General features: G+C 64.4%; 1 protein-coding gene across 1 annotated transcript; it reads left to right on the plus strand.

Annotated features, from left to right (window-relative positions):
• Nucleotides 1-1,584: 1,584 nt before the first annotated feature.
• KLF15 (Kruppel like factor 15) lies at nucleotides 1,585-11,037 on the plus strand. The gene is given in 7 exon segments (XM_045535033.1): nucleotides 1,585-2,169; nucleotides 2,171-2,310; nucleotides 2,312-2,561; nucleotides 2,564-2,611; nucleotides 2,613-2,756; nucleotides 2,758-3,146; nucleotides 10,644-11,037. Coding segments are annotated over 7 exon segments (1,245 nt in total). The 5' UTR covers nucleotides 1,585-2,064; the 3' UTR covers nucleotides 10,813-11,037.
• The last annotated feature ends 2,227 nt before the right edge of the window (nucleotides 11,038-13,264 follow it).

Below are 13,264 nucleotides of genomic sequence, written 5' to 3' on the forward strand. Positions count from 1 at the left end.
TTACAGTCGCTAGGATGTGGCCTGGGACCCACCCCGCGGAGCAGCTAAGATTCGGGTGGGGATGCAGGCAGGGGACAAAGTTTGCAAACGCGTGACCCAGGCGGATTCCCACACTGGCACCTGCTAGGAAGAATTACACGGGGTGGTGTGGCAGGGTGGTGCGGGGGGACCCCCACGGGGGGACTTAGCGTCGCTGCAGAGCGGCAGAGAGACCCCCCAATGGCCGGTCCTGACTGAGCAGACAGAGAGGGTCGTGCCACCTGCCGAGGTCACCCAGCCCTGCTTGCAGCCCCTGCTCGGAGGGTGGGGAGCCCTGGGGTGGCATGTGGGTTCGTTATCTGCGCGTTCCGTTCCTTCCCGGCACCTGATTTGGGCGAATAGCGCGTGTTTTCAAACGCACTCCCCGTTTTCAATCTTCAGCTGAGTATTCCGGCCCGAAAGACAAATGTCCCTTGGCAAAACCAGCCTGGGGCGGGGCACGCACAGACCCTGCCTCAGCTTCCTGGGGCACCACGGAGCTTCCGGGATGAGTCGGGAGCTCGGGTCAAAGGGCCTGGGGTCCCCAAGCAGGAGAGAGACTCAGAAATCATTGAAGCCCGGAACAGATGGGGAGACTGCGCTTGGCGGGGACCAAGCACTTGCCCAAGGTCGCACGCAGCTCATAATGACACCGGCGTGTCGGCCGGTTGGGCAGTGGTGGGCACCGGGCCCCGAAGTGGTCCCGGACCCCGAAGGGACCCGGTGCAGGGGTGACGCCAGTCGGCAGAGACCCTCTGGCTTCAGACGCAGAACGTTCCCCTTCTGCAACCTCGATAAACACCCAGCCCGCTGCGGTCCCGGGCTGGGGACAAAGGTCCACAGAGGTGGCCCTGTCACAGCCGGACACTGTTGACTCTCCTTGGACACTGGACCCGGCCTGTCCTTTGGCTTCAGGAGACTCAGCTTTCCCATCTGCTGTCTGTGACAGTTCTCTGAACCCCTCCTGGGGGCACCAGGTGCCACACCAGGGACGGGGGACGCAGCAGAGACAGGAGCACTGGGTCTCGTGGGGCATTAGCTGAGGCTGCCTAAGGTGGCGAGGGTCAAGGGTGGGAAAGCAGCCGAGTTGTGAACTACAGGGAGGTCACACACATACCGGGACTGGGGACCTGTGGTGAGGAGTGTCCACAGCCGAGAGGGCGGGGCTTGTCCACCAGGTGGCGAAGCCTCGGGGGCGTGGGACGTCCAGAGGGGTCTGAGACCAGACAGCGTGCCCCGTCCCCCCTCTGTCTCCTTCAGGTGGGGAAACTGAGCCCGCAAGCGCAGCCGCTCATCTGGTCTTTAATTTTCCGGCCTCCAAACTCCAGTTTTACCAAGTTCCCCGGTGACATTTGAATCTCAGATCCAATAATTTCGAAACACAAGCGTCCCCGTCCAACACTGGGGACATGTTTATATGAAAAATCGTTCTTTTTTTGTTTGTTTGTTTGTTTGTTTTTTATAAATCTGAGATTCCAATTGAATCGGAAGCCTGTGTTTTTATTTGCACAACCTCCGCAAGTCCCCGATGACGACGACACGGGGGTCAGAGGGCAAACAGCCAATGTCCTACTCCCCAGTCGGGGAGCCAGCAGGCTTGAAGCTGGGGTCCGGTGTCCCGAGTCACGCGGTGACTCTGTACGTTGGTGGCAGGACGGTCCCCGATCTCTGGGGCCCCCGACGGGGTGTGGCGACCCTCCTCACATACCGTCCTCCCCGCATACTCGCGTGTGTTCTTTTCCAGGATTCTTCTGGAAAATCTGTTTGCCACCAGAAGTGCCCCAGGTTGTGCAACGGGCCCGGGAGAGGGCTCTTTTGCAAACAGGTGGTGCAATTTCAGACAACACTTGCAGGGACAGCTCTCTCTCCCGAGGGACCGAGGCAGGACCCGGGCATTCGGCGGCAGCGGGAGGTGGCCGGCCAGGCTGCTGAGGGGGGTGGGGGCTGCAGCCCCACGGGGCGGTGGCAGGTGAGCGCGTTGTCCTTCTGACCGGGCCTCCCTCTGTCCCCTCTCTGCAGCTGCCACCCGGTTCCGGCCAGGCCAGCATGGTGGACCACATGCTCCCAGTGGACGAGAGGTTCTCGTCGCCGAAGTGCCCCGTGGGTTACCTGGGCGACAGGCTGGCCGGCCGGCGGGACTACCCCGCTGCGGCCGCCCTCGCCCCTCTCGGAAGACGACAGCGACTCCTCCAGCCCCTGCTCCTGTGCCAGCCCCGACTCCCAAGCCCTGTGCTCCTGCTACGCGGGGAGCCAGGATGGCATCTTGGACTTCCTGCTGTCCCAGGCCACCCTCAGCGGGGGGTGGCAGCGGTGGTGGCTTTGCGGCCAGCGCCAGCCCCACGGCCTGGGGACCCTGGCGAAGAGCAACCCCACCAGTGAAGGGGGAGCATTTCTGCTTCCCCGAGTGTCCCCTGGGAGGTGACCCCAGCAACGCCCAGAGACTCTTCCAGCCCACCCTGGAGGAGATCGAGGAGTTTCTGGAGGAGAACATGGAGCCGGAGGTCAAGGAGGCGCTCGAGGGCCCCGGCAGGGGACCCGGAGGCCCGCGGCCCGCCTCTCCGCGGGGCCACACCGCAGCCACTTCTGCCCCGGGGCCCGCCGGTGGCAAAGAGTGCCGCGTCTCTCCGCCAGGCGGCCCGGGCTCTGGTGACACCCAGGGCCCCAGCGGGAGCCCCGCGCCCGAGGGCCCCGTCCCCGTGCTGCTGCAGATCCAGCCCCTGCCGCTGAAGCAGGAATCGGGGCTCCGCGCCCGCCTCCCCCGGGCAGCCCGCCGGCGAGAACGTCAAGGTCGCCCAGCTCCTGGTCAGCATCCAGGGCCAGACGTTCGCCCTGGTGCCCCAGGTGGTCCCCTCGTGCGGCCCGCACCTGCCCTCCAAGTTCGTGCGCATCGCCCCGGTGCCGATCGCCGCCAAGCCCGTGGGCTCGGGTCCCCTGGGGCCCGGCCCCGCCGGCCTCCTCGCGGGCCAGAAGTTCCCCAAGAACCCGGCGGCGGAACTGATCAAAATGCACAAATGCACCTTCCCCGGCTGCAGCAAGATGTACACCAAGAGCAGCCACCTCAAGGCCCACCTGCGTCGCCACACGGGTGAGAAGCCCTTCGCCTGCACCTGGCCGGGCTGCGGCTGGAGGTCAGTATGGCGGTGACAGGTCCCCCGGGCGGTGCCCGCGGTCCCACACGCGTGTCTGCCTGCTTGGGTGCGCGGCCAAGCCGTTTGTCCCCCTGCCGGAGAAGGCTGAGTAGCGAGGGGACAGCGGGGCGGGCGGGGGGGACAGGATCGGCGCTGGCACGGCCGCCCGCCCGGAGGTGTCCTTGTCCCTCCTGGTTTCCGAGCCGCAGGCCAGCTGGTCTCCGGCGCCATGACGACCAGGTAAGGCCGGCTGTGGCTTTGCGATGCCGGCCGGGTCCCCGACGCAGTGGCACGAGGGCGCGGGGCCGAGCGCAGTGCCAGGGCCCCTGTGTGCGCAAGGACAGCCGGGGACGCTGGCACACGGGGCTCCGGGCGCGCGGCACCCCCAGGGTAAGTACCAGCATCACTCCCAGCTGCAACCCCGAGGACACGGTGGCTCGGAGCAGCCGGGGTTGGAACCCAGCCGGTGGGGTGACAGAGGTCACATCCTGAAAGTGCGGCTTCCCCACCCCGGGGCTCTAGCTTCGTCCACGGACGTCTCCGGGCGTGTGGGCTGGGCCGGGCCCCTGCTTGCTCCCTGGGGACCTGGAGTTGTCTGGGGAAGCCACAAACCCCCACGCAGAGGGGGACCCGGCTGGCCGGCGATGCCGCGTCCAAGGTGGCAGAAGCCGTCCGGGCTCTGGGCCCTGCGCGGCCCGGCGGGGGACGCAGCCTGCACGGGGCGGGGACTGGCCCAGGCTCGCCCGGCCTCTGGGTGCCAGAGGGGCCCCTGGGGATCACCCTGCCCGGGGTGGGGGCAGGGGGGGGACACATGCACCTTTTCCTGAAATGCGGGCGGCCTGCCCGGGGCCCACGTGTTCAGGGCTGCCGCAACTCCGTCCCCGGTTTGGGACATCCGTCCTGAAGGTGTCCCCGGCCTGCCCGGGAGGGCGCCGGGTGCCACCAAGACATTCCCGGGCTGTGCAAGGTGTGGGGTGAGACGTGGCATGCTGCCGTGCGTGCGCGTGTGCGTGCGTGGGGGTGTGTGTAGACCCGGCCCTCGCCACGCCAGCAGGCCCGGGTGCGTGTGCGTGTGTGTGCGTGTGCGTGTGTGTGCGTGTGTGTGTGTGTGCGTGTGTGTGTGTGTCCATGTCTTGCTTTCTCCGTTATGTTTGTCACACGTGACCATATGTGTTTGCACGTGTCTATGCGTGCACCTGGTGTGCGTGCATGTGCATGCATGTGTTATGCGTGGGAGTCACGCACAGGGAGCCTCTTGGAGCTTTCGTGCTTTTAGACTGCAGCCTGGTTCTGGGTTTTTGAGACTTGGCCCCGGGGCAGGGGTCCGGGTGGACGGGGAGGCGTGTGCGTGGACGGGGAGGCATGTGTGTGGGCGGGGAAGCATGTGCGTGCACGGGGAGGCGTGTGCGTGGACGGGGAGGCGTGTGCGTGGATGGGGAGGCGTGTGCGTGGACGGGGAGGCGTGTGGCATGGATGGGGAGGTGTGTGCATGGACGGGGAGGCGTGTGCGTGGGCGGGGAGGCGTGTGCGTGGATGGGGAGGCGTGTGTATGGGCGGGGAGGCGTGTGTGTGGATGGGGAGGCATGTGCGTGGACGGGGAGGTGTGTGCGTGGACGGGGAGGCGTGTGCATGGGCGGGGAGGCGTGTAGCATGGACGGGGAGGCGTGTGTGTGGGCGGGGAGGCGTGTGCGTGGATGGGGAGGTGTGTGCGTGGACGGGGAGGCGTGTGCATGGGCGGGGAGGCGTGTAGCATGGACGGGGAGGCGTGTGTGTGGGCGGGGAGGCGTGTGCGTGGATGGGGAGGCGTGTGCGTGGACGGGGAGGCGTGTGTGTGGGCGGGGAGGCGTGTGCGTGGATGGGGAGGTGTGTGTGTGGACGGGGAGGCGTGTGTGTGGGCGGGGAGGCGTGTGCGTGGATGGGGAGGCGTGTGCGTGGATGGGGAGGTGTGTGCGTGGACGGGGAGGCGTGTGCATGGACGGGGAGGCGTGTAGCATGGACGGGGAGGCGTGTGCGTGGACGGGGAGGCGTGTGGCATGGACGGGGAGGCGTGTGCGTGGGCGGGGAGGCGTGTAGCATGGACGGGGAGGCGTGTGCGTGGGCGGGGAGGCGTGTGCATGGACGGGGAGGCGTGTGGCATGGAGGCGTGTGCGTGGGCGGGGAGGCGTGTGCGTGGACGGGGAGGCATGTGCGTGGACGGGGAGGCGTGTGCGTGGACGGGGAGGCGTGTGCGTGGATGGGGAGGCGTGTGCGTGGGCGGGGAGGCGTGTGTGTGGGCAGGGAGGCGTGTGCGTGGGCGGGGAGGCGTGTGCGTGGACGGGGAGGCATGTGCGTGGACGGGGAGGCATGTCATGGATGGGGAGGCGTGTGCATGGACGGGGAGGCGTGTGCGTGGAATGTGACAGTGATACTGTCACCTGTGCACGGAGCGCTGAGCCGGCCAGAGCGGGGACTTTTCCCAAACGATGTCATTCTTGGGTGATGGAGGCCCTTCCTGAGCGAGGACATCCCTCGGGGTCTGTCCCCTGCTCCCTTCAGACAGCCCGGAGGCTTCTGTGACAGCCCCGGCTGCAGCCTGGTGACATTGGGTCCTGGTGTCCCCGTCCCTCTGAGCCCCGGGCCGTGGCCTGCCGAGCGGGCGCGGGGCCGACAGCCCCCTCCATGGCACCGTCCCCTGGTTGGTGCTGACCGCTGGCACACGGCCCCTCCAGCGGGGGTGAGGCCAGCTTGGACGGCAGGGAGGGAGGGTGTGGCGGTCCCAGGTCCAGGCCACCCCCTGTCCAGCTCCCCCAGAAGGAGAGGCCCTGCCGCCTTCTTCTGGGCTCAGCCCAGCTGTATCTCAGGGAGGCAGACCTTAGCCCTCCACATGCTGCCCATGAGAGGTAGTGAGTTCCCCACGGCAGGAGGTATGCAAGTGAGAGCGGGGGTTCCTGGAGAGGGTTCACGAACTGGTCTTGCTCGGGCCCCGCTTGGCAGGAGAAGGCGTGTGGCGTGTCCCCGGCGTGATGTCATCGCCGTGGGAACTGTCCCTGCCGTCGGCCACGCCCCGGGCTTCTGAAAGGCTCCCCGTAGCTTCTCCCCAGGCCTGAGGCTACGCTGGCCACTCAGCGCGCCCTAAATTGCTGTCCCGTTCTCGGTCCGCCCTCCCGCCTCTTCCCCTCTCATCGGGCCCCTCTGTGGCCCCCGGTCTGAAACGCTGCCGCCGGCCCCTGGTGGCTGCAGTGACAGCTAGTGTCCCGTGCTCTTGTTGACGGTCCCAGCTGTCGCACTGCCCGTCCTGAGTCCGCACAAGAGCCGTGTAAAAGCGTGGGCTCCAATTCGCGTTTTACAGAGGGGGAAACTGAGGCACAGAATGTTTGTATCCCACGACCGTGCCCACAGGGACATAGGTAGCGAGTGTGAATCTGGGGTGCACCTTTAGGCCAGCGCCTCGGCCCTGCTGTCACCCCCCACCTGCTGTCACCCTCCACCTGCTGTCACCCCCCACCTGCTGTCACCGTAGCCGCTTGTGTCTCCCCTCCCCGACCCACGCTGTTGGCTGCTTTAGCCGTTTTGCCTCCGATCTGGGGAAAGAGCTGATGACAGCGGTCACGGGGACAGCCCCGAGCCTCCGAGCGCGCCGGGCACTGCTCTGAACGCTTGTGCCCATTTTACGGAGGGAGAAATTAAGGCACAGAGTGGTTAAGCGAGTCCTCTATAGTCACACAGCGAGGACGCGGGAAAGCAGGCGTTCAGCCGGGGCTGTCTGGACCCCCCCGACTCGGGACCCCACCCCTGCTCCGCACGCCAAGGCCCCTCCTCTTCCTCCTGGTGGCTTTTGTGCCTGGGATGTCCCTCTCGAGACCCAGGCAGCCTCTGGCCCCGGTGCCGTGTCCCGTGTGCAGAGAACAGCCCGGTGACCTCCGTGCCCTGCAGGAGTCGGGGACCCAACCCCACCTCCTCGTGCTGTCGGGCCCGGACTCAGCACCTCCTGTCCCTTTCCCTCCGGTGACGCGACCGGGCTTTCCCTGTTCCGATCGGACCCTCCGGGGAAGCGTCCGCCGCCTTTCTAGAAACTTCCTCGCCTCCCTCTCAGACACAGGCCTCCTTTGTCCCTCACAGCAGCGGAACGTCCCCTTCTGGGGTGGCCAAGCCATTCCGTCCAGAAAGAGTCCCCTCCTGCCACAGCAAACACGAGCGTCAGTAGCTCCCGGCAGTCTCCTCTGCCAGGTACGGTTGTCACCCGCAGTGGGAGGCCCCGAGAAAGTGACAGGGACAGGACTCGAACCCAGTGCTCCGGCACCAGCCTGCTCTCTTGACCCCTGTGGCACCGCTGCCCCTGGGGGGACCCGGCATTCTCTGCCCCCTTCCCCGCTAGCAGGCAGAGCCCAGGTACGGTTGGGCAGGTTGTGCACTCGCAAGTCTAGACGCACCATTGCCATCGGGGTCCCCGAGCATGGACGGCTGACGATGATGGCTTCGTGGAGGGTGGCGGGTTAGTGTCACCCGTCCGTGCTGCGTGGGCCGGTGCTGACATTATGGGATGCCCCGGGAGTCGCCTGGGCTCCCGTGCGTCCTCCGTCCCGCGGCCCGACACACACGGGGCCCTGCGCTGAGCCCCACGCAGGGAACGAGAACGCAGGATTCTGGAACAATTTCCAGCTCCCAGCACGGTGCTGGTTCCCTTCTCCAATTGTCACCATCCTGTGGGCTAGTGTTGTCACTCTCCTCGTCTCCGGGAGGGGAAACTGAGGCTCCGGGATCTTGGCACCCCCCACCTGGACCCTGCGGCAGCGGGAAGGGGCTCATGAGTGAGGCTCGACCGGCCTGGCCGTCCCAGGGTGTCCCAGGGTGTCCCCGGGGACAGAGGGCTGCCGTGGCTCTATGTCACTGCCTGTGGCCTCTGAGGTGAATCTCGGAAGGCAAGCAGGAGTTGCAAGGTCTTCGCTGGACACGTGAGGAAACTGAGGCCCAGGGTGGGGCCCGTTGAGGCAGGGACAGCAGGGTAGATCTTGCTGTCCCTCGGGTCACGTGAGTTGGCCTCCCTGAGCCCTGGGTGTAACTTGCAGGTCCGACGGGGCTAATCCGGGCTCCCTGGGCAGGGAGGCACCAGGTGACACCTGTGTGTGGGGACGCCTGGCATTCTGCTTGTCCCTGCCCTGGGCCAGCTCGTCTACTTAGAAGCCGTTTGCTCAGCTCTGGCCGGGGGCCGGTCGTCCTGGCCATGGGACACAGGTCTAGGGGACCCTGCTGAGACCTATGCTCCAGCCTCGGTTGCTCTTTCTTGTTAGTGCCCCTAGATGAGGCCCTGACCACTCTGACCCTCGGTGTCGTCATCTGGCAGGCAGGAGAGTCATGTAGTCTGAAGGTGTGCAGAGAGCCCTGCCCTGTGCCGGGCCCCGCTGGCGCTCCAGGATGCGGGGGCAGGGCGGGGGGGAGGTGCCAGCCTCCAAGTGCAGACGCCGTCACCGTCTGGGAGCAGGACCCTGGCACCGGGCAGCAGCCGAGGCTGACGGCCTTGTCCCCCTACACGCCCCTCCTGCCACCCGCCTGGGTCCCGCCCAGTGCGTGCTCTGCTGGGTCCTTCTGCTCCTCCTCAGGCTGCAGAGTCGAGGCCTCCACCCACAGGGGGTGGCGACAGAGGGATGACAGAGGGGTGACAGAGGGTGGGTCCCCAGCCCCTACCGGTTCAGGAATTGCTACCCTGGGGCAGCGCCTCTTGTCACGTGGCCCCGGGTCTGGGAATGGGGCGTTGGACCCGGTGCTCCTGTGTGTGCATGTGTGTTCATGCATGTGTATGCGTGAGCATGTGTGCATGCACGTATGTGCACATGTATGTGTGTATGTGTGCATGAGCACATTGTGCATGCGTGTGTACATGAGCACATGTATGTGTATGTGTGTGCATGTGTATGTGAGCACATGCATGTGTTTACGTGTACATGTGCACGTGTATATGCGAGCACATGTATGTGTCTCTGTGTGCATGTGTGCACACGCATGTGTATGCGTGTGTGCATACGTGTGTACACAAGCACATGCATGTGTATGCGTGCACATGTGTATGTGAGCACATGCATGTGTGTGCATGTATATGTGCACATGTGTATGCGAGCACATGTATGTGTATCTGTGCGCATGTGTGTATGTGAGCACATGGATGTGTATATGTGTGTATATGTGCACGCGTGTACATAAGCACATGTATGTGTGCACATGTGAGCACATGGATGTGTATACGTGTGTGTATACGTGTGTACACGAGCACATGTATGTGTATGCGTGCACATGTGTATGTGAGCACATGCATGTGTATGCATGTGTGTGTATGTGTGTACATGAGCACATGTATGTGTATGTGTGCACGTGTGAGCACATGCATGTGTATACATGTGTGTGTACGTGTGTACATGAGCACATGTATGTGTATGTGGGCACGTGTGAGCACATGCATGTGTACACGTGTGTATATGTGCACGTGTGTACGTGAGCACATGTATGTGTGTAGGTTAGCACGCGTGTATGTGTGCACAGGGACTGTCCCCGTGACACTGCTCTGTCCTGAGGCTGCTCGCTGCGCCCACTCTGTCATTGAAATGCCCTCACTGAGCACCTGTCACACACCAAGCACTGGGCTGGTCATCGGGGAGACCACAGGGCACCAGACAGACGTGCCCCGCGTGGAGCCGCGGTCTAGCGGGCCAGGCTGACGCCCATCAAAAAGTTGAGACGGATTTAAAACTGCAGCGGCGGCAGGAGTGGGGGGGAAGAGGGGTGCACGATGCCGAAGGTGCCCAGACCGGGCTGCAATCCTGGAGGGCTCTCCTGAGGAGGTGACGTTTGAGATGAGCTCTAAAGGATGGGTAGGAGAGCGCAAGAAGAGGGGAGGGAAGAGCTTTCTCAATGGAGGGGAAAGTTTGTGCAAATGTCCTGTGGCAGGAGGGACCAAGGAAAGGTGCGTGCAGGTGGAGCGCTGAGGAGAGAGAGAGAGTGTGTGTGTGGGGTAAGTGGGGTGGGAGGGGTCCTGCTGCCGGGACAGCCTGGTCCAGGCGTGGTGGGCTGGGCTCCAGCCGGAGGACCCCTCACCCTGCCACAGGGGAAGCAGGAGAGACAGGACCCAGGGACATCCCCGCAGCGCTGGGGGACACCCCTGGGGAGTTCGGGTCCAGCAGGAGGATGCGGAACGGGTTGTGACAGGTGGCCGGGGTTGGGGCCTGAGCGCTCCAGCACGCTCCGGACCCCAACCGGGAGGGCCGTGGGGACTCAGTCCCCGGCTCGGTGGCCTTGGGGGCCTTTCCCGTGCGCAGCGCTCAGCAGCCGCCCTGGCGCACCAGAGTGGCACCTGTCGCGCGCGCGCCCTGGCCTCTCTCTGTGACCCTCCCCATCTTTGGGGGGGTGGGGGCGGCAGGGGACGCTCGCGGAGCCCGGGAGAGTGGCTTTGCCCGGTGGCTATTTCGGGAACCGGTGTGGCCTCCCCGAGCGCACAGGGCTGACCACCCGCCCCTCCCGCGTGTCCCGCAGGTTCTCGCGCTCCGACGAGCTGTCGCGACACCGGCGCTCGCACTCGGGCGTGAAGCCGTACCAGTGCCCGGTGTGCGAGAAGAAGTTCGCGCGCAGCGACCACCTCTCCAAGCACATCAAGGTGCACCGCTTCCCGCGGGGCAGCCGCTCGGTGCGCGCCGTCAACTGAGCACCCGCCGCCCCGCCCCGGGCCCGCACCCCCATTTCTGGTTGGGGTTTTTTTTTTTTTTTTTTTGAGAGGGCGGGAATAACTTATTGGCCACCTCCAGAGGACCGTGGCAAGGTTACCAGCCCACCTTCTGCACCCAGAGCCCGTCACCCGATGCCTTTTTTGGGGGGGGGGGGACTTAAGCCGCGCTGCGTCCTTGGAGGCTGGGGCGCACGCGGCTGGGGCGCACGGCTGGGGCGCACGGCTGGGGCGCACGGCTGGGGCGCGCGGATGGGGCGCACGCGGCTGGGGTGCACGGCTGGGGCGCACGACTGGGGCGCACGCGGATGGGGTGCACGGCTGGGGCGCACGGATGGGGCGCACGGCTGGGGCGCACGCGGCTGGGGTGCACGGCTGGGGCGCACGACTGGGGCGCACGCGGATGGGGCGCACGGCTGGGGTGCGCGGCTGGGACAGGCCTTTGCGCCCTGGTGCCTTCGCGCCTCCCTTCTGCAGGGTTGGGGGGCGGCGTCAGCTGCAGCAGCTGAGTGGAGAAGGGGTGTTTTTTTGGGGGGGCGGAGGGGAGCCCTGGCCCTTGTCCCACTGGGCTCTCCACCGGGGCCAACGCCAGCGCTTCGCCGGCGGCTCTTTGGGCAAGATGAAATGTGCAGTTGGGAAATGTCGCCTTCCCGGAGGGAGCCTTGCTGGCGGAGGAGGAAGTAGGCCAAAGTCCGGGTCTTGCGCTGCGGGTGTCAGGGCTCCGTCCCCGCCACCTCCTCCGTCCAAGATGCCTCCCTCCCCCGGCGCGATCACCGAGTGGCCTGGCGCTGGGAGAGGCCAAAGGCGACCCTCGCTGGGAGCTGGCACTGCACGTGCTTGGGTTAGGTTAAACGCACGGGGCGGAGAGACACAGCCGGAGGGTCCCTCCCCCCCAGGGTGGCTCGCCCCTGCTCCGGTGTCCCCGCACAAATCCGGGTGCCCGCCTCCAGGACGCCCTCCGGAGCCGGCAGCAGGCCGGGTGGCCGGGGCGCGGAAGGACTTAGACGACCCCCACCCCGATGGAGAAACGCATTCCTTCCTTCCTTCCATCTAGAAATTAATACGACATCGACCAGCGTGTTTGGGACAGGTTTATTTCGCATCCTATGAATGTATGTAAATAAACTGTACATAGCGACATCGACATTAAAAAAAAAAAAGATCTTTTAATAACATATCAACGTTTGTGTACATTTGAAATTTCAAAAAGCAAACAAAGATCTATAAAGCCGGTGTACATAGGTGACAATTCTGTATATTTTCTTTGGTCCTTCATAAAAATATTTACTTTGCCAATAAAAAGAGAGAGAAAAAAAAAAAAAACCCAGAACTTCTTAACAGCGTCTTGGCATTGCTGGGGTGGCGTCCTGGGCTTTGGCACAGGGGACCTGGGGACCATTCTGGGGCGCAGTGGATGCGTCTGCATCTCCAGAGCTCAGGGGACCTGGTTTTGTCCTCGGAGGGACACAGAGGCCCCTTGGGGTCCCCAGCCCTGGGCCAGCAGGGTCGGGCCGGCTCCGTGCCAGCCACGGGGGTTCTGCTCATTCCGACCTCCCGCCCTGGTGTTCCTTAAACCCAAATCCAGGCCACACGCCACTGTCCCCTGTGGTCCCTCGGGGGTCCCCTGCTCCTAGCCACCTGGCACTCCCTGGTCGCTGAGTGCTGGTAGGGAGGTTATTTACCCTTTTGGAGCCCCCTAGATCCATGTCACTTCCTTCTTGCACAGTGACCATGAAAATATTAGGAATCTTTTTGTTTGTTTGTTTTTTGTTTTTCGTTTTGAGACAGAGTCTGGCTCTGTCACCCGGGCTAGAGTGCCGTGGCGTCAGCCTCGCTCACAGCAACCTCCAACTCCTGGGCTCAAGCGATCCTCCTGCCTCAGCCTCCCGAGTAGCTGGGACTACAGGCATGCGCCACCACGCCCGGCTAATTTTTTCTATATATTTTTAGTCGTCCAGCTAATTTCTTTCTATTTTTAGTAGAGACGGGATCTCGCTACATTGCCCAGGCTGGTCTCGACCTCCTGACCTCGAGCGATCCTCCCGCCTCGGCCTCCCCGAGTGCTGGGGTGACAGGCGTGAGCCACCGCGCCTGGCCTAAAATATTAGGAATCTCGACCAGGCAGAGAGGTGACACTCTGAGAAGCCCGGGGACGCAGTGAGACCGACTCTTCTGCCGTCCCTAACTGCCCAACTCATGTGCGATCTCTGCCGTTGAGATTTGTACCCATTTGTCCACCACCGTGTACCGGCTGGGAGGCTGGGGCAGTTGGGGACCCAAGGACAAGTGTTTCTCAGTGACAGCCTTGGAGATCTGCCGGCAGGTGGCACAGCACCCGGGGGTTGGCAGCAGAGAGGTGTCACGGGGTGAGAGAGACAGAGAGACAGAGACAGGAGTGGCACGTCACACACAGCCCAAAAGCTAGAAGCCATCG

This window comes from Lemur catta, chromosome 21 (genome assembly GCF_020740605.2).
Source record: "Lemur catta isolate mLemCat1 chromosome 21, mLemCat1.pri, whole genome shotgun sequence".
Classification (NCBI taxonomy): domain Eukaryota; kingdom Metazoa; phylum Chordata; class Mammalia; order Primates; family Lemuridae; genus Lemur; species Lemur catta.